Source organism: Meleagris gallopavo, chromosome Z (assembly GCF_905368555.1).
Source record: "Meleagris gallopavo chromosome Z, MGAL_WU_HG_1.1, whole genome shotgun sequence".
Taxonomy (NCBI): Eukaryota; Metazoa; Chordata; class Aves; order Galliformes; family Phasianidae; genus Meleagris; species Meleagris gallopavo.
This window is the reverse complement of record NC_139435.1, coordinates 42,029,792-42,049,411: the sequence shown is the minus strand read 5'-3', so window position 1 is coordinate 42,049,411 and position 19,620 is coordinate 42,029,792. Positions and strand designations below refer to the sequence as shown.

At 38.0% G+C, this 19,620-nt stretch overlaps 2 protein-coding genes across 22 annotated transcripts in view; one reads left to right on the top strand and one right to left on the bottom strand.

Moving 5' to 3' along the window:
• The window catches only part of CDC14B (cell division cycle 14B), a 53,268-nt gene that overhangs the window by 20,960 nt on the left and 12,688 nt on the right, over positions 1–19,620 (top strand). For 9 of the 12 annotated variants that reach the window (XR_014880581.1, XM_085213845.1, XM_085213844.1 and 6 more), the window contains 8 exons: positions 1,962–2,038; positions 4,313–4,379; positions 5,810–5,872; positions 6,783–6,870; positions 7,212–7,442; positions 9,101–9,239; positions 9,365–9,518; positions 10,249–10,349. Coding sequence is in view for 11 of the 12 variants with exons in the window: in XM_085213845.1 (XP_085069971.1) it covers positions 1,962–2,038; positions 4,313–4,379; positions 5,810–5,872; positions 6,783–6,870; positions 7,212–7,442; positions 9,101–9,239; positions 9,365–9,518; positions 10,249–10,349 (920 nt within the window). In the remaining variant the exon portion in view is untranslated. Of the gene's footprint in view, positions 1–1,961; positions 2,039–4,312; positions 4,380–5,809; positions 5,873–6,782; positions 6,871–7,211; positions 7,443–9,100; positions 9,240–9,364; positions 9,519–10,248; positions 10,350–10,435; positions 11,651–12,695; positions 12,842–19,620 lie in introns of those variants that run through there. The other 3 variants (XM_085213841.1, XM_085213840.1, XM_085213839.1) reach the window with 2 other exon arrangements.
• Positions 2,377–19,620, bottom strand: part of HABP4 (hyaluronan binding protein 4) — a 58,243-nt gene continuing 40,999 nt past the window's right edge. Inside the window, exons 9-11 of one of the 10 annotated variants that reach the window (XR_014880587.1) lie at positions 3,374–19,509; positions 3,173–3,276; positions 2,377–3,083 (exon numbers count right to left, since the gene is read on the bottom strand). The gene's annotated coding sequence lies outside the window, so the exon portion shown is untranslated. Of the gene's footprint in view, positions 19,510–19,620 lie in introns of all 10 variants that reach the window. The other 9 variants (XR_014880584.1, XR_014880586.1, XR_014880583.1 and 6 more) reach the window with 9 other exon arrangements.

Genomic DNA, 19,620 nt, shown 5'->3' with positions numbered 1-19,620 from the left:
TGCCAACACAAATTAGACCGTTTGTTCAAACTGATTTTGCAGCAGCAAAAAGAAAGAAATCTTAAAAAAAAAAAAATAATAAATAAAAGCCAACTAAGATAAAAAAATTATGTTCGTTTTTGTGGGAGATTCAAATCATAGTCATACGATATCCTTCCTGAATTGGAAAGAACCCACAAGGACCAACCCCTGGCTCATCCCAGCAGCACCCAAAATCTAAATCCTATATGTGGGAACAATGTCCAAACACTCCTTGAACTCCAGCAGTCAGGGGCTGTGCCCACTGTTCTGGGCAGCCTGTTCCATGCAGGTGCAGAACTGTCCCAGACCCCCAGCTGCCCCTGCCCTCACACAGCTCCATGCCGTTCCCTCGGGCCCTGTTGCTGTCACACAGAGCAGAGCTCAGTGCTGCTCCTCCGCTCCCTGTGAGGAGCTGCAGCCACCATCAGGCCTCCTCTCAGCTCCTCTGCTCTGGGCTGAATGCACCCAGGGACCTCAGCTGGTTCCTTGTACCACTTGCCCTGAGACCTTTTGCCACCTTCATAGCCCTCCTTTGAACACTCAGTAATAGTTCTGTGTGCTTCTTGTGTTGTGGCACCCAAAGGTGCACCCAATGCTGGAGGTGAGGCTGCGCAGCACAGAGCAGACAACGCCTTCCCTTGCCGGCTGGCAGTATTGGGCCTGGTGCACCCCAGGTACGTTTGGACCTTTGGGCTGCCAGGGCACACGGCTGCCTCATGTACAACTTGCCATCAGTCATAGCCTTCAGATCCTTTCATGTGGGGCTGCTCTCCAACTTCTCATTCCAGTCTGAACATCTATCTAGGATTTCCCTATCCCAGCTGCAGAAGCCAGCACCTGTTCTTCTTAAACTTCTTACGGCTGGTGATTGTTCAGCCCTCAGATACAGCAAAATCTGCAAGGCGCCCCTCTACCCTCGAGGGATTCAACAGCTTCTCCCAGTTTAGTGTCATCTGCAAGCTTATTTAGAATACTTTCAAGTCCTGTATCCTAGTCATAGATAGGTATTTAATTAGTACTCATGAGGATTTCTACATAAAAGAAAAACTGTAACAAAAAAGGTTACTTATATAGGAGGTGTAAATAAATTTATGGAACTGTAATGAAACAGTAACTTCCTGAAGTGTTTTAATGCTTAGTTAATGCAGTTCTGAAGAAAAAGTATTAACATGAAATTATTGAACCTGATAATGACTGCTTTGTTATTAACAATTATTTTCTCCTGGCCACGTGGAGGATATTTCTTGATTACTGGAAGACATGACTTGCATAATAAAAGAGTTATGCAATATTTCCTAAGCAGACCTTATTGTTAGAGGATATACAAGAGTGATCAGGTATTTCATGAGGGAAGGCCATGAATATACATGTCATTAGGTGGTATTCATGATTTTTTTGAGAGGTTTTGACAGTTAAAAGTTTAATTTGTAGTGTTTCAAGTGTATTCATTCTATTGTTAGGATTTTGCTTCTGGAACTGTGGATTATTATTTTTCCTTTATGACATCTGGATTTAATTACTGAACACTGCTTCACCTGTATGAAGGAGGAAGTTCAGGATTTAGAATAATGCAAATGTACTGCTATAGGAAAATCAAAACATTTACAAGTTATTATTTTAATCTTATCTTCAGAGCACACGTACTGTTTTGTAGAACAGATAATTCATACGTTTGCCGGTATCTTCACATTAGTCTAAAATAAATTTTTGACAAATCTATACATTTTGCTTAAGAATATATGTTCATGGTTTACCAATATTTTTTATTGTTTTGCTTGATTTTATTGTAAACAGTATCGTTGTATTCTTTTGCTCTTCACGACAGTCTTTCACAGTGCTTTTGAACTCTGTGATACTTATGTCTTCTGTAGTAAAGAAGTAACTTTAAGTTATTTCTGTGAATCTTAAGATAGTTTTTCCCTTTTTCCCCATAAAAACAGATAATATATCTGAAAGAATCACCAGAAGATGTGTACAAGCTTGTTTTGGCTGGCAGTGTTTCATATCTTCCTTTCAGGTAAATAATAATGTTATAACTTCCTGTAGCTTGATATTTTGAAGAAGAATACAGCATTTAGCAATACTACTTCTTTTTTCCATTTCACTTTGTTGCTTTGTTGTTGTTGTTGTTGTTGCTATAGTTTAAAAGGGCATAGCTTGATTTTAAGTGCAAACTTAACAGGGGGCCTGGCATCTGGTTCTGAAGTGTACCAATGCGAAAGGTGAAGAAGCCACACTGTGTATTATATATTCTTTGTTGAACTTTTTGATCTACATTGCTTTCTACTTGACATTGCTTTTATGCTAGTAGCTGACAGTTAAAAGTCAAAATATCTTCCAATAATCACACAAGACTTACAATACTTCTCGCACTCATTTTTATTTCACTTAGCAAATGTATGAAGCAAACTACAAATACTGTTTTGTGCCTAAAGAATGCTACCTAGCCTGTTGTGATTTAGCGTAACTTTGAAGTATTTATTTTTACCAATGAGGAAATATATAAAACCACTGGTTTGTCATTGCTTGACCCTGAAGGAATGTAATCCTAGCCTTTTCTTTGTGGTATATGCTGTGCAGCTTAATTTACCAAATAAGGTTGATCCACCATGCATAGAAAAAAACTTCGTAAATTCTTCAAAGAAGTGTTCCTAAAAGTTGGATCAAATTAACATTCCACTGGCTGCCTCAGTATGCAGAAAAGGATGGCCAAAAAACTTTTTAGAATGCAAGTTTGCTGTCTGGTTGCTGGTGATTAATTCAGTCCTTGCTTGTTTGTATTTTCTAGCTGCTGTCCAAGAGCTGGGCTTTTGATGATTTGAATTTCCTTTACTTCTTCATAGTAAAAGTGTGTAGTAGTACCTGTCTTTACTTTCATAATTCCATCATCCCATTTCTCTTTTTAATTCCTTTTCTGTATATTCCCAGAAATAAAAAGGCCTCTTTAAAGACCTCCATGTTTCTAAAAATTCTAAAGATGTATGTGGATAGCTGAGATAGCAGCTGTTCACTCAGGTCATACACCATGCCCAAATCCTCAGATGATTTCTTTGACAGTTCTACTGAAAAAAAATGCAAATATATGTTATATAACAAGAATTACTGATAGCTGACTTCTGAAAACATGTCTAGTCTCCAGTATAATACATACAACATGCTGAAGTGTCTGGGAATTTTTCCATTTTCTTGAATGCAGCAGAACTTGCTATTGAATTCAGATTACTCTCTCATCTTCATCTCTGCAAAAAGCTTTGCCTTTCAACAGAATAACAGAAAGTTAGGTAATTGATACTTCTGGTCATTACCAACAGGAAAACTTGTTAACAGCATGCAGAGAATGCTTTCCACTTACTTGAACTATGTTCTGTTATCAGTGTTTCCTGCAGATTTTTTTTTTCACCTTCACACTCATTAGGGAGAAAAGAATAGAAATAAAGTGTAGAGGCAGATGTTCAGGTTCTTCAGAACTTCCTCCTCCTTTCAGTTTGAGTTTGAAGATGGTCTGTTTTTTCCTTTAATGTAGCAGTAATGATTCCCTGTATTCTGATAAGAGCTGCATGTTTTCAGAAGTAGCTGTTCTGACAAGATAAAATATCATCTGATATTGATTCTGTTTATTTTTTACCTGACTGAAGTATTCCTGTAGAATGCTTATTTGACTGTGCTTATGGAGTCTAGTAATGGTTATATACCAAGAACATGCTATTTTTGCATCAAGAAGATTTAAGAAAAAGGAGCTGAAAGAGTTTTGATGAAAACCAGTTTCTCAAGTTTAAGCATTGACTATTCTATGCATCTTATAAGTCTTTTAGCATATCCGTACAAATGTGTATCTTGACAGTTTTTTCAAGAAGATACTATTCACATATATTAAAAAATGCATTTGTGAAGTGTCTTCTTTCTTAAATTGGAATTTGAAGAAGAAAATTGCATTGTATTACAATTTGATGTTTTTGAAAGTGAACTTCAGATGGAAATGTTTTAAGATGGTATGTTACAGTGTGATTGTTCTTTATGCATTAGTTTTTGCCATAGGGAGTTTCTGTTATTTTTCATGTATTTCTGTTCTTTCTTGACACGTACATTGAACATGTTACATTTAACAAAAGGTATAACTAGAATATTTTCTGTGTTGTTATTATGAGATACAAGAGGGGAGATTAAGTAATTGTTCAACAATATTTTGCTATACTAGAAATTGTATTTATCTTTTAATGTTGCTTTAGAGAAATATAGAGAAATAGAGACTTAAATGGGAAAATTTTACTGTTTTGATCATCTTATATTACAGGGATGCTTCATTTGGTACTTGCAGTTTTCATCTAACTTTGCTGGATTGTTTTCATGCAATAAGCAAGGTAAGTTAAACAGTATTTTTTTTAGTGTGAAACATCAAGTAATTGCTGCCCAGCAGAAAAAGAAGCCTTTGAAAGCTAGGAGCTAATTAGTCTGTTACAGCTACAATTACAGCAAATGTTCTGATTGTTACCTTCTTATTATGTATTATGCATTGTAACAAAACTTCTGGGTGGAACATCCCTAGAAGTGAACTTATGCCACGTGTAGTCAACTAGAAAAGTTTCTAAAGGGGAAATGTTGACTTCTGTTTAGTTAATCTTTTCAGGACAGTCGTTTGTACCTCTGTCCCCTAAGAGCTGCCTAACAGTTTTATCAGATGACCCACTGTTGCCTTTGAATTTTGGTTTTGAATTGTTTATTGATGCTTTTTAGGCATTTTCAGTATGTAATTGTAATTTGAAGTTTTGCTTCGGTATTATAAATGCAACAACGTTACAAGCTGATTTTTTTTAAATCACAAATTATTATAACATAGTGTCTTACAGTAGTACAGTGGTGACTAATGTGTCATTTTAGAACACGGGGAACTTTAATGCATTCTTTTTCATCTATATGAATATTGAAGAGGGGAATTCTGTGGCTCTCCATTCCATTACTTTTTTTTTTTTTTTTTTTCATTCTGAGTGTCTGTGCCAAATACTTTTGTTTCTATTGCATAAGCCAACTTCTTGTAGTTTTGAGATTTTGCAGGTGTTTTTCTGTGTTCTGACATTGGCTGCTCCTTTGCCAAGAGCACTGAATTGCTATTCTTTTCAATACTGGTGAACAGCAAGGAAAACCACTACGGGCTATGCAATACAAGAAGAGATTTGAATTTAATATTCAAAATATGTGATGTTATGAGATTGTCTACATTTGCTCTTTCTGACTTAATAAGTGATAAACTGCCAGTTACCGGAAAGTTTACATTTTTTATACTGTATTAAATGTAATGGCTGTAGATAATATGGAGCATCAAGGACCACACTGATTTCTCTTTAGAACTGTAGGCTTAGTCTATCTGCATCCAGTTCTTAATTAGTGAAGGTATTAGAATCTTAATAGAATAGGATCCATACACAAAAATATTTATCCTTGACTACAGACTTCAGAATATACCCATAATTTAAATAGGTAATGTTTGCCAGTTATTTTTCTCTTTAACATATCTTACTACTAGCAGTAATAAAAAGACAGGACACTTATAAAGTATGAATTCGGTGGAAACAGAAAGACTTACTCATCTAACCTCGCTTCTATTATAATTTACAAATCAGTTTTTCCTGTTTAGTACCAAGACTCAGCTGTTGTTTTTTTTTCCAACTGAATTAAGAAATTCCTCTGAAAGGATAGAGCAAGTAATAAGAGGCATTTGGTAACCTGAAAGAGAAATTAACTGTCCTCACTGAGAAGATGCTATTTTTGTTAAAAGTTGTATTCTGGATTTTAGGCTTTGCAGTATGGTTTTCTGGATTTTGATGAATTTGATGTAAATGAATATGAGCATTATGAGGTACGTGTATCAGTCTTCTGATTAGTTTGCTATTATTAATGCCAGTGTGATTGTTTATAATATGTGCTATTTGTCTGTAGTATTATGTTCCATTTCTTTTTTACCTCTTTCAACTATAATTACTAAATATAGGTGAGTGATCAGAGAGAGAGTATTAAGAGTCAGATTTAAGCGTAGTCAGCCTCATACATAATGGGGAAAAGCAGAAAACAGCACAGAAATAAATACTTTTTTCCCCATATTTTTATTAAAGCCTCAGAAGATGATGAGGGAGCAGGAATTTGTTCCTTGGCCATCTTTAAAATGTCTTGCATATTCTTGAGAAGTTATGATGGGCAACTTGAGGGCAGACAGGTCCAAGTCTTAACTGATTTCTGAAAAGCAATTGAAGTGTGCATTTATGAACACAAAGCAAAATTATAATACCAATCTTTAAAGTAAAGAAGAAGACAGGACTGGGAAACTTGAAGCCTCTAACAAGTTTGAGGTGTAAGAAATTAATATAAAGAACTACAGTGTCTGAATATATAAAGTCTCAGAAATGCAACGCTGCTAGTTATCAGTAAAGAGAAAATTGGGTATTAGAATCTAAAAAAATCATTATTTAAATAATGAAAAAGAGGAAAATCATAGTTTAGAAACCTATAAAAATTTTAGAATTGGAAATTGCTCTTCATCTGAAGAATATAAACAGCACTGTTCTAAAACTGTAATTTAGAAAAGGGAAAATACAAGCAAGAAGAGTGAGATTAAAAACAAGTGACAGCCTTCTGATGAAGCAAAAAGCAGGTCACTAACACTTTCTTTTACAAAAATTTTACATCACGTCTATCTAGTATGTATTTTGAAACAATACGGAAAAGCCTGAAAATACAGGGATAATGATAAACCAAGCATTTTCTCTTGACAGAGAGCAGAAAATGGAGATTTTAACTGGATAATACCAAACAAATTCATTGCCTTCAGTGGACCTCATTCAAGAAGTAAAATTGAAAATGGTATGCTTAAAAAAGGAGGTGGGGGACACAAGCCCACTGCTTTCTTAGTTGGTTGCTACTAGTAAGAAAAAGCTTTAAGAATTGTTCCTGAAATAGTGTGTTTTTTCCTTGGCTCTGTTTCTTTTATAAGAACCCTGGCAGTAAAATTTTAATGCTTGGTTTAATTGTATCTGATCTAGGTGATTATTTTAAAATTACATTTTCAGTTACACTATTTCTTTATGTTTATCATAAGTTTTATTTTGAAAGTGTTTTCATCTGTTGGTTTTCAGTCTTCATTTATTTTGCAGTTTGTGCCTCATTCTTCTTCCTCTCCCCCACTTTCTTTTTTTTTCAAATAGGCTATCCCCATCATGCTCCAGAAGCTTATTTCCCATACTTCAGGAAACATAAGGTCACCACTATAATACGCCTCAACAAAAAAATGTATGATGCCAGACGTTTTACAGATGCTGGATTTGAGCATTTTGACCTCTTCTTTGCTGATGGAAGCATACCTAACGATACCATCGTTAAAGCATTTCTAAGTATTTGTGAAAATGCTGAAGGTGTTATAGCCGTTCATTGCAAAGGTACAGTGTACAAACAATTTATATTACAAGTTACAGTTTGTACGATATTTCTCACCCTAAGGTCCCTTTCATAGCCCCATTATGATTCTGTAATTCCATTACATCTAGTTACTGACAACTTTGCCAAGCAGAAGCTTTCCTGCGCGCATTCTTTATGTACTTTTGTTTTGCTCTTTGTCTTCTAGTTTTTTTTAAGTTCCACAGTAGTCCTTCCAAATATTTCAAGAATGAGGTTGCTGGATGCAAGCTTGCCAATATTAACTTCTCTTTCTGCTAGAAAGTTTAGCACTTTCAAAAGATTCTTTTGATCTGGAATTTGCAATACTGGCAAGGTTTATAGATATTTCTGAAAACACGTGATTAAATACACCCAAGCTATAAATTTTTAAAAGTATCAGTAGAGTTTTTTGAGAAAAGTCATCATGAAGTATTGGAGTGTTCCTACAGAACCATAAAGATTTTTATCCCTCAGAAACCCTCAATACTAGCTGTGCTGGGTATCTCTGAATGTCTGTTCCTTGGCAGTCTAACTCAGAAGGAATGGCTATTGAGAGCATGTCCAGCATAGCATGAATGTAGCTTTCTGAGGCATAAAGATTTCTGTGGTTCTGGAGCAACTGTTTTCCCTTCCACACCAGATAATGATTGAAGGAGAAAGGTATTTTCTTAAACATTTGCTTGGGACCTTCAGAGGCTCAATTTTTTTTTTTTTTTTTCCTGAATCTTTACTTGCTGTATGTTTAATAGGATTATACTGTAGACATGATCAGAACAGCTTCTTGACTGTTGCATACGTGTACACTTACTTTCCCTACCAGGATGTGAAATCCAGGCATATCGTTGAACTGATTATATTTAAAGTGGTACAAATTTTTTGTGTTCCTTCAAAATAAGATGTTCTCTGATATTTGTCATGCTGTTGATGTCAAGACTACCCTACAGTCCTCAGCCTCCTGAGAAACAGTAGAATGCTCTAGCTTGTTCTTAAAGCTGGGCAAGGCACAGAAAGTGCTGTGTGGTTGTCTTGTCTGTTGGACTATACTGAAGATTTTACACAGATGTTCAGTTGATTATTAAATGAAAGAATGTGATTTGACGTTTATAGAAAGTGATCAAGCAGGCCACAAAGCTGTCTATCTTCCTTTTCTTTTCACATTTATCAAGGTAAATGGTTCAATTTCTAGGGCCTTTAGGAAAGTTTTCTAGAGTAGTACTCATAGTGGCAAGTATCCAAATTTCTTTATTGCAAAATTTAGTTTTTCATTGGGAACAAAAAAAAGAACAACTGATGTCACTGCAATTTGTGATCAATTTGCACTTAAAGTGCTTTGCGAATTGTCTGAAAAGGCAGCTGTTCTATACCTGCGTTAAAAACTTGTGATGCCTGTTTGTGTATGCATCGTATATGCTTTTATGTGTGTGTGTGTAAATATAGATATACTTGCAGATACTAAAAACACTTAAACGATCTGTTATTAACTATATATATGAGGGAAAAAAATGAAAAGATAGGTTGCACTTAGAGTATTTTACCAGCAACAAGTTTATCTTATAAAACAGACACTTAATTTTTTGTCTGAGTCACAGTGTCTGTAGCTGCAGCAGCTTCCAGATGAAAACAAGCATATAAAAAAAAGCCATCTTTTTATCTTACACAGCGGGACTTGGACGAACTGGCACACTTATTGCCTGTTATATTATGAAGCATTATCGAATGACAGCTGCTGAAACTATTGCCTGGATTAGGATAAACAGACCAGGTTCAGTGATCGGACCACAACAACATTTCCTGATGGAGTAAGTAGATTGACTACAAGTAATTTTGAAAATAGATTTGTAACTTTTTGTTTTTTTTAATTGTATCCTTTAATTCTGTGTTGTTAATTTGTTGGTTTTTGGGTTATTTTTCTATACTATGATAGGAAACAGCAAGAACTTTGGAGAGAAGGAGATCTTTTCCATGCAAAGTTGAGACGAAACTGTAAAATGGGTGTAACAAGAATCCTATCAGGAGTAGGTTATATTTCAATTAATGGTGTTAGAAACAGAAGAACCAACCAAAACGACACTGAACTGGTAACCATCTGAATATCTTGCTTTTGTGAAAATTGCAAATGCTATTGAGGATTTCTTAGATTCTAAACAAGCGTGTGGGTACTAATAAAACTGTGTTTGTTATTAGATCCCTTTTTCTGTTTTCCTTTTTCCTATCAAGAGGTTTGGGGATAAAAATGCTATGGACAGGAATTATGATTTGAAAAACGAAGTGGAGTACATAGGTGAGGTAGGAGCATTATCATCCTAGTTGAATCTTGCAGGTAGATAAATATTAGAAAAAACAATATTAGAACTTAAAATTTGCAGTCAAAAATTCTGTAAGTGTATTTTGGATTGTCAATTAAATTATTGTATTACTTTCTGTGTTTTGAGGGGAGGAATGAAAAGTTTTTCACTATTTTTAACTTTGAAATAATTACAGCTTCTGTACAACTTTTTGAAGCTGTCTACTTTTAAAGAAAAAAAGTGCTACTTTTTTTAAGAGGTGGATAATTGCGGGAAATGGCAAGTGAGTATTGTATTGTGCCTAAACAGTGATTTGAGATGTGTTTCCAATGTTTGAACATTTTGATGCATGCAATTCACATGACATTACAGGAAATAGAGCTGTGTTTATTTAAGTGAATTTCTTTTAGTTTTATGCTGGCAGCCTTTCTTTTGGGGATAATTCTAACTTTATGATTTAAAGTAAAGTTAATTCTTTCTAAGTGTGTACATTTAAATCTTGGGTTTTTTCCCTCTTATCCAGTACAGTGATGAAGATGAAACAGACTGCATAACGCAAGGTGATAAGCTTCGTGCTCTGAAAAGTAAAAGGCAAGCAAAATCTCCAACTGCATCTCCACTAAAGTAAGTCAGTTTATGAATGCATAAATACCAGGAATGCTTTTATTCTCCGTGCATTTTTACCTTAACACTTACAAATTTTTTGGCAGGACTGATTTTGCTCATTTAAGCCTGAGATTCACCTTTTTCCTAAAAGTTCTGCTGAAGGCATTAAGGAAGCAGGAGAACTTGATTGAAGAGCTGCATTATTCACTTTCTTCCTGTTTATGTTGATCTTTGGTTCCAGTGCTCTGTGCTCTGCAAATTCCTGTAGTACTTACGAATGCCGTATGCTAGTAATTTCTTCTTCCTTTCTGTGGTAGCATAGCAGTGGAAGAATATGACTGATTGGTGGTGTTTGACTGCCTGAAATATGGAGTGTTCATAGTTTTCAGTAAGGCCAGCTGCTTAAGAATAGTTGAAAGAAAAATCTTCAGCTTTGTTTCATTTCCTTCTCCTTGGAGGACTTTCCCTAAATCCTATGGGCTTTGGGATAATGGCTGACATTCAGGAAGGCAGGTAGTAGCAGTATTTTAATAAATAAATTCTAAGGAGACTTGTTCTGTCTTGGAACCTGGTATGTTAGTATCCTTATTTAAAACAAGCGTGAAACACCACCTGTAAAATAAAGTTTGTAGGCAGCTGTTGTTTGCATCTCTTGTAGACTGCAGCAACTGTAGATGGAAAAACTTTTGGCTCCCCATACATAAACTGCAAGGGAATGCAAGATGTGAAAGACATATCCAAGATCTCATTTCTTTCCTAGGAAAGAAAGGGTAACGTCTGGCTGGTAGATTTTTGCAAATATTACACTACTGGAATTATAGACCAAAGGCAACTTGGCTTTTTTTACGCTGTATTTCTGTAGGGATCATAAGGCAAAATTCAGAGCTAATTATGGGCCAAAAAGTGTCATCAAACTTTTAGGAAAGTGAGAAGTACATAGTAAGAATATGCTAAAGTTACGAGAGTGTCTTTGGATAGCCTCACACATTGCTGTGTAAGAATTTGACTTTTGTTTTAATTAAACGAATCTCTGTTGTTGACAGTTATCATTTACACAGACAACCATATAAGCAACAATATATGAAGAGCAAAGCCTGTACCAACTGAAATTTTTTTAAAAAGTAGAAAAATCAGACAATACAAAAAAACAAAACAAAACAAAAAAAAAAGCCCACCTCAGTGTACTGGAACAGTAAAGTAAAAAACAGTTACCTTGCACATTATTTTCTGAGGCATGTGTTGCCTTCATTTGTACTTCCAAGTATTTTTTTTTCACATGTAGTACTTTAAGTATATAATAAAGTTTGTGAAAAGTTTCAGTTACAGCATGTTCTTTAGAATGAATGTTGACTGGGTAATTTAGGTTATGATAGTTTTGCATGTGTATTGGCACGGGGAGGTGGTATACTAACAAGGAATTGGAATTTCCTTTTTACTGTTTTTTGCAGGAGATGATTTTATGGTATCTCAGCTTGTACTGAGATAATGTGATGACAGAGTGTTACTGTTATTAAACCAAAATAGGGATGGTTAGCTGCCTTACCAGAATTAGTTACCATACTTAAGTAGCTCTCAGCCTTTTTTCGTTTTAGTTCAGAATCTTAAAAAGTAGCTAATGCTGCTGAGAAACTGATTTTGTCTGAGCAAACAAAAAGAAATTTCTAAATTCTCTATGTAGTTTTATTTCAGAAAACAAAACAACTACTACAACAAAAAGCACAAGCAAAATAAGAGCACCAGAAGTCAAGAGGATTATAGTTTTTTGAGGGCTAGAAGCATTACTTTGAGTCACAAGGGGTTTCTGTATAGCATTTTAAAGATGATTGTATGACCTTTATGTGGTTGTAAATGGATGCTTTGTGTATGTTCCAATGAGCAATATGGTATACCTTTGGCAAAGAGAATATCAGTTACCTTTGGCATTTTTGAACGTAGGAAGTAATGCACCCCTGCTGTCTTGAGTGTTCACATAAATAGTTGCTAGAAAGTGATCTGGCTCTGGTCTAGTATTTTTGTATCAAAACATATGGTTGTGAAGTAAGATTGTTAGTACAGACTGTTCAAACTGCGTAAGAGATGGCTACAAATGGTCTAGAATGCATTTATTTTTGAAATATTGACAACTTTCTTTGGAAGCGATTACTTCAGTGAGGATTTCAAGAAATTTTTTTCTGCTTCCTGTAACACATAGATACATTTGACAAGTTACAGTTACATGGATTCATATGGAAAGTAAGAAAATGCTTGACTAAGATTATGGAGCAGTATGCTTAATGAAGAACTTGAAACAAGCTAAAATACAGCAATAGCTTTTGCTTTTGAATTTTTGTTCATCTTTTCCTCCCCCTCCAACCCCTTTTTTAGATGGCTCCTAGCTATGCTGGTGTCTACACTGTGTAGCATTGTCATCTGGTGGATTGTATGTGGCTCCCTTCTTCCCAGCCTGCTATTCTGTCTAGATGGTTTAAGAAAATAGTAACCATCAGGACCCTCTGAGAGAGAGCCACTGTGTAAGTGTCCCATTCCATTTCTCTTTAATAACTCATGCTTTCTGTCTAGTGTGTCTCATAAATGCATGTTTTCACATCATGTTCCTACTGGCTTTGTTGCAAGAGTAAATTTCACTGCTCTCGCTTGTTGTATTTTTGTATATATTATTTGAAATAACTGAGTGATTTTTATGGCTGGCTTGCAATACAAAAGGTACAGAGCTTTTATAATCAGAGTTATTTATAATTTTGAAGCCTTTCTTCTCTGCGTGCTCCTGCAAATAAATAAAATTATATTTGTAAAAAGGAAAAAAAAACAAAATGGTTTATAATATAATCCTCTCCTTTGCATATTGCAAGTGAAGACATTAGCTCCAGTTTTACTTCAAAATTCATAAACTTGCAAAGGTGCTTAATTTCCTAAATTATGGTACTATTATTCATGTGAAATGCCAGGAATTAGAATTAGTTAGAAGTGGCAATAGGGTTTTTTTTGTTTTTTTTTTTGTTTTTTTTTTAAAGAGATTATAGCATTATGCCATAAGAGACAGTAAAATTTTACTTTTTTTGACCTTATAACAGAAGATGAGACAGGTTGCAGTATTAGGTCAAAGCGCACTCGTTTACCCAAACAAGCTGTTCTCATCTTTTGTTCTTAGGTATTTTTATAGAGTATTATAGGAATATTTTAATACTTTCTTTGTTACTTAAATTCAGAAGTTAAATCATTAAAAACACATTCATTACTTGTGTACAATTTTTATTCTTTCCTCTACTTAGCTTTTGTCAGTGGTGCAATATCTTCATCAAGGGGGGAAGGGGACAAAATGACGACCGCTGGGACTGAGGGGCCAGTCCGAGGCTCCAAACAGGACTTGATGGGTGGAGACAGTGGAGTTCAAAGGCTTGGAGAGAGGTGGAGGGATGCTGCTTCTCTTAAGTGCCTGTATACTAATGCGCGTAGCATGGGGAATAAACAGGAAGAGCTGGAGTTCTGCGTGCGGTCGCAAGGTCATGATCTCATCGCGATCACGGAGACGTGGTGGGACAGCTCGCATGACTGGAATGTTGTCATGGAGGGCTATGTGCTTTTTAGGAAAGATCGGCTGGCTAGGCGGGGTGGTGGAGTTGCTCTTTATGTGAGAGAGCAGCTAGAATGTATTGAAATTCACTTGGGGGAGAGTGATGTAGCAGTGGAGAGCTTATGGGTGAGAATCAAGGGGCAGGCTGGTAAGGGTGACACTGTTGTGGGGGTGTACTACAGGCCCCCTGATCAGGATGAGGAGGCTGATGAGGCCTTCCAAAAGCAACTGGATGTAGCGTCACGTTCCCAGGCACTGGTGCTTATGGGGGACTTCAATTATCCAGATATTTGCTGGATGACCAACATGGCCAGGCACGCACGGTCCAGACGGTTCTTGCAGTGTGTTGAAGACAACTTTCTGATGCAGGTGGTGGAGGAACCGACGCGGGGAGGGGTGTTACTGGACCTTATTTTCACCAACAGGGATGGACTTGTTAAGGAAGTAAAGGTAGGGGGCAGTTTGGGTTGTAGTGATCATGAGATGGTGGAGTTCAAGATCCTGAGCGGAAGAAGCAAAGCAATAAGTAGGATTGCTACCCTGGACTTTAGGAGAGCCAACTTCGATCTCTTCCGGGACCTACTTGGAGCTATCCCGTGGGCTCGGGTGTTAGAAGGTAAGGGGGCCTCTGAGAGCTGGTCAGCATTTAAACAGCTCTTCTTCCAAGCTCAGGATCGGTGCGTCCCTGTGAGCAAGAAATCGGGAAAAGGTGGCAGGAGACCTTTGTGGATGAGCAAGGAGCTCATGCGCAAGCTCAAAGGAAAGAAGAAGGTCCATGAAATGTGGAAAAAGGGTCTGATCACTTGGGAAGAATATAGGAATGTAGTCAGGGCCTGCAGGGATGCAACGAGGAAGGCTAAAGCCCGTCTGGAATTGAATCTAGCTAAAGTGATAAAGGATAATAAAAAAGGCTTCTTCAAGTATGTTAATAGCAAAAGGAAAACTAGGGAGAATGTGGGCCCCTTACTAAGTGAGGGGGGGGTCCTCGTAACGGGGGATGCTGAGAAGGCAGAGATACTGAATGCCTTCTTTACTTCTGTCTTCAGTGAAAAGGCTCCCCTGCAGGAATCCCACACCCTGGAGGTTAGTGAGAGGGTCTGGGGAATGGGAGACTTCCCTTTAGTCAGGAAAGAGGACGTGCGTGAGCGCCTAGGCAGTACTAAGGTCCACAAGTCCATGGGACCTGATGGGGTGCATCCACGTGTGCTGAGGGAGCTGGCGGAGGTCATTGCCGAACCGCTCTCCATCATTTTTGAGAGGTCTTGGATAACAGGGGAGGTCCCTGAAGACTGGAGGATAGCCAATGTCACTCCGGTCTTCAAAAAGGGCAAGAAGGAAGATCCGGGTAATTATAGGCCTGTCAGCCTCACCTCCGTCCCTGGAAAGGTGATGGAACAGCTTGTGCTGGATACCATCTCCAGACAACTGGGAGAAAAGGAGGTTATCAGGAGTAGTCAGCATGGGTTCACCAAGGGGAGGTCGTGCTCGACCAACTTGGTGGCCTTCTATGATGCTGTCACATGCTGGGTGGATGGGGGAAGAGCGGTAGATGTAATCTACCTTGATTTTAGAAAGGCGTTTGATATAAGGATGTCTCCCACGACATCCTTATAACAAAGCTGAGGAAGTGTGGGATAGACGAGTGGACAGTGAGGTGGGTTGAGAACTGGCTGACTGGCAGAGCGCAGAGGGTCGTCGTTGGTGGTGCAGAGTCTGGCTGGAGACCTGTAACCAGTGGTGTCCCCCAGGGGTCTGTGCTGGGTCCAATCTTGTTCAACATCTTCATCAATGACCTTGATGAGGGGATAGTGGCCACCCTCAGCAAGTTTGCTGATGATACGAAGTTGGGAGGATTGGCTGACACGCCTGAAGGCTGTGCTGCCATTCAGCGAGACCTGGACAGGCTGGAGAGCTGGGCAGTAAGAAACCGGATGAGGTTCAACACAAGCAAGTGTAGGGTCTTACACCTAGGGAGGAATAATTGCATGCACCAATACAGGCTGGGGGATGAGCTGCTGGAGAGGAGCTCTGCAGAGAGGGACCTGGGCGTCCTGGTGGACGACAGGTTGGCCATGAGCCAGCAGTGTGCCCTCGTGGCCAAAAAGGCCAATGGCATTCTGGGGTGCATTAAGAAGAGCGTGTCCAGCAGGTCGAGGGAGGTGATCCTCCCCCTCTACTCTGCCCTGGTAAGGCCTCATCTGGAGTACTGTGTCCAGTTCTGGGCTCCCCAGTACAAAAAAGACAGGGATCTCTTGGAAAGAGTCCAGCGGAGGGCCACAAAGTTGGTGAAGGGCCTGGAGCATCTCCCCTATGAAGAAAGGCTAAGTAAACTGGGTCTGTTTAGCCTTGAGAAAAGAAGACTGAGAGGGGACCTGATCCAGGTTTATAAATATCTGAGGTGTGGTGGCCATAGCGGTGAGGCCAGTCTCTTTTCAGTGGTACGTGGAGACAGGACGAGGGGAAACGGACATAAGCTGCAGCACAGGAAGTTTCGCACGAATGTGCGTAAGAACTTCTTCACGGTGAGGGTGACGGAGCACTGGAACAGGCTGCCCAGGGAGGTTGTGGAGTCTCCTTCTCTGGAGATATTCAAGTCTCGCCTGGACGCCTACCTGTGCGACCTGGTGTAGGGAACCTGCTTTGGCAGGGGGGTTGGTCTCGATGATCTCTAGAGGTCCCTTCCAACCCCTACAATTCTGTGATTCTGTGATTCTGTGATCAATGGCAACTTTCATCTTTTGGCCAAATAAAACTTCAGCAGCACACAGAACTTTCAGGAAAGCCATAACAGCTTCTTTCTGTTTGCTTCTCTGTCTCCATGAGGCTGCCCTACCACTACTGCTACTCCCACTACTACTAAAGCAAAATGTTTACTTCATGTGAATGCTTGAAAATTCAGTGCTTATAGTGAAAGATCAGGAGCCTTGCAGCCACACTTACAAAAAGCACAGAAATAATTTTGCTAAAGTAAAGGAGTCGGTCACTGAAAACAAAAACTGGGAAAATTGTCAACTATTTTGTTATTCCACTAGCCTTAGCTGAGGTCATTTTAATCTAGTCTTCTGCAGAAATTAAAAAACAAAACAAAACAAAACAAGCCCCTTCAGATCAAATTACCTTTTTTTTTTTCTTCTTCCCATTGGTACCTAACTTTGCCAAAGAACACACTAAAATGAGACTTGTTTTGAAAATTTTACTCTCAGTGTAGCATTAGCTCTTGTCTCAGCATTTTACAGAAGTTTTACAGAAGCTCAGATTTCTAAAGGCAAACTGAAAGAATAAATTTTAAAGAGAATAAGCAATCCATTCTTTGTTTTCTTGTACTGTAAGATCAGTTTTGCTCAACTGTCTTTCTTTCTTTTGACAATTGAGTTACTGCTGCCACTGCCTCATACTCAGAATTGACAATCATAGAGTGTTGTTTTATGTCCAAGAATAGAAAACACTTAAATTTTCATTAAAAGCTGAGCTAATGTTCTCTCCATTTTGCAGCTAGTGTCTCTTGTGTTTTAAGAGACCAAATTATCAGTCAGATGATTCAGTCATTACTCTTAGCTAGTCTGGCAGTTCTGTTGGCTGTATACCTGTAGACTGAAGAGCTAATTATCTATGACTTACAGGAGTGTTATATTATCTCAGGCCAGCCTTCCCAAAAATCAGAAGGTGGAGAGAAAGCAGTGTTTTATTTGACGGTGTAATGGTTTAACCTGGCAACCAGCTCAGCACTATCCAGCTGCCCACTCACTCATCCCTAGCAGCACTAGGTTAAGAGAATGGAAAGGGCAAAAAAAGTGCAAGAACTTGTGGGTTGAAATAAGGACAGTTTTGTAGGTAAAGCAAAAGCTTTGTGTGAAGGCAGGACAAAACAAGAAATTCATGCACTATGTCCTGTCAGCAGACAAAGTGTTCAGCCACTTCCAGAACAGCAGAGCTCATTGCACATAGGTGTTAGTTGGGAAGGCAAACATTGCCACACCATGTGTCCTAGTTACTCCTTCTTTGAACAAGTTTTACAATTGAGCATGATGTGATAGGCTACAGGAAACTTCTTTTGCCTGTTTGGGTCAGGTGCCCCGGTTCCGTCCCCTCCCAGCTCCTTATGCGCCTCCAGCTCCTTGCTGGCAGAGCAGTGTGAAGAGGTGAAATGTTCTTTGCTCTGTGCAACACTGCTCAGCAACAACTAAAGTATCAGTGTGTTATCAGCATTATTTTCTTCCTAAATCCATAACACAGCACATTACTAGCTACTGTGAACAAAATTAACTCTTATCCCAGACGCAGTCAAGACCTCATAAAGTAGATAACCTTGGTAAAACTCCCATCAGGAGATCAGAGAAGATATGCTCCTGTGTCGCCTTTCTTCACTTTATCCCTCCTTAGGATACTTTAGGATTATAGGATACTTAGGTATCCTATTTTTCTGGTGATTGGCCTGGGTTTGAGAGTTGGGCTTTTATGCCATGTTGTTATGGCATGGTCCCCGCCTTCAATTTAAATGATAAATTATAAACTATTTAGAAGTTGGTGCTACTGACCAGACACTATTACACTAAAGCAGGTTTTGATTTGTTTGAAGGCCAGTATATTAGCTTAAAGAGAAGTGGTGTGCAAACTAGTGTCATATTGGAGGATGTATTAGGTTCAGAAGTAGCAAGTGATGCTAATGGGAATGAAAAATTCATAGCATACATATTTTAATAGCATGGCTATTAAAGCATCTTGTAGCATATATTCAAGAATTTTCTTTTTTTTTAAATCGTATTTCACTGAGATGATGAACATTCTGTACATCAGATGCATTTTCTTTTGGTATTTCTGTAAGTTAGTTGTTCAGCTGTACATCATGACATGCTGTTTTCCAGGAATAGTTACCAAGCAGTAAATACGTGCCCTGAGAATCATTTCATGTTCTTTATGAGACATATCTATGAAACCAGTTCTCAAGTGAGGCTGACAGTCTAATCACCTATTAAATCAAAATTCTGTACATTAAAGGTAATGCAGCTCCTAAGGTGAAAGCTGGGTCTCAAGACAGCTGTGAGTGCTTAGCAACGCCGTGTCAGACAGTGGTGCAAATGGGAATTTGTCTGTTTTCCTTGAGGTGCTCTAAGCCTTCAAAGGCTTTTAGTCCAATTCAAACCTATTTGTCTGATCATTTAGCAAATGCTTTCTTAAGAGGGATTTCAACTGGGCTTTACTCTCTTGGGCTAGCTGTGTGATGTTTTATATCACTTGGATGTATAAGTGACGTAACTTTTTTGCTTAAAACTGGCTCTGAGCTGATCCCACAGGATCACTCCTCTCCCTACCCTTTGTTAAATATAGTAATTTTAAGAGGAGGATGCCATAGTTGGCTTGGTCTTTAAGTTGAGTCATATATCGTGCATATTTTTGTAATTCACAGTCCCATTTTTTCTTTTCTTTCTTTTTTGCAAACACATAATATTACATGGAATGTAAGGACTTACTTATGATATGTCAAAAAGATAGCATTTAAGTGCTCATGAAATATTATTACCTTATTGCTTCACAGCATTTTAGTTCATATTTAGATGAGTATATAGGTTTAAGTCATATGCAGTGGCTTCTTTTCTGAGGTTTTGGTGTCTGGAAAAAAAAGAGACACTACGTGAAAGAGGTAATAATTAGATAATGTTCCAACATCTTTTGCTTTCTTTTAAATACATGTTACATGTATTCTATACAAAGAGACGTATG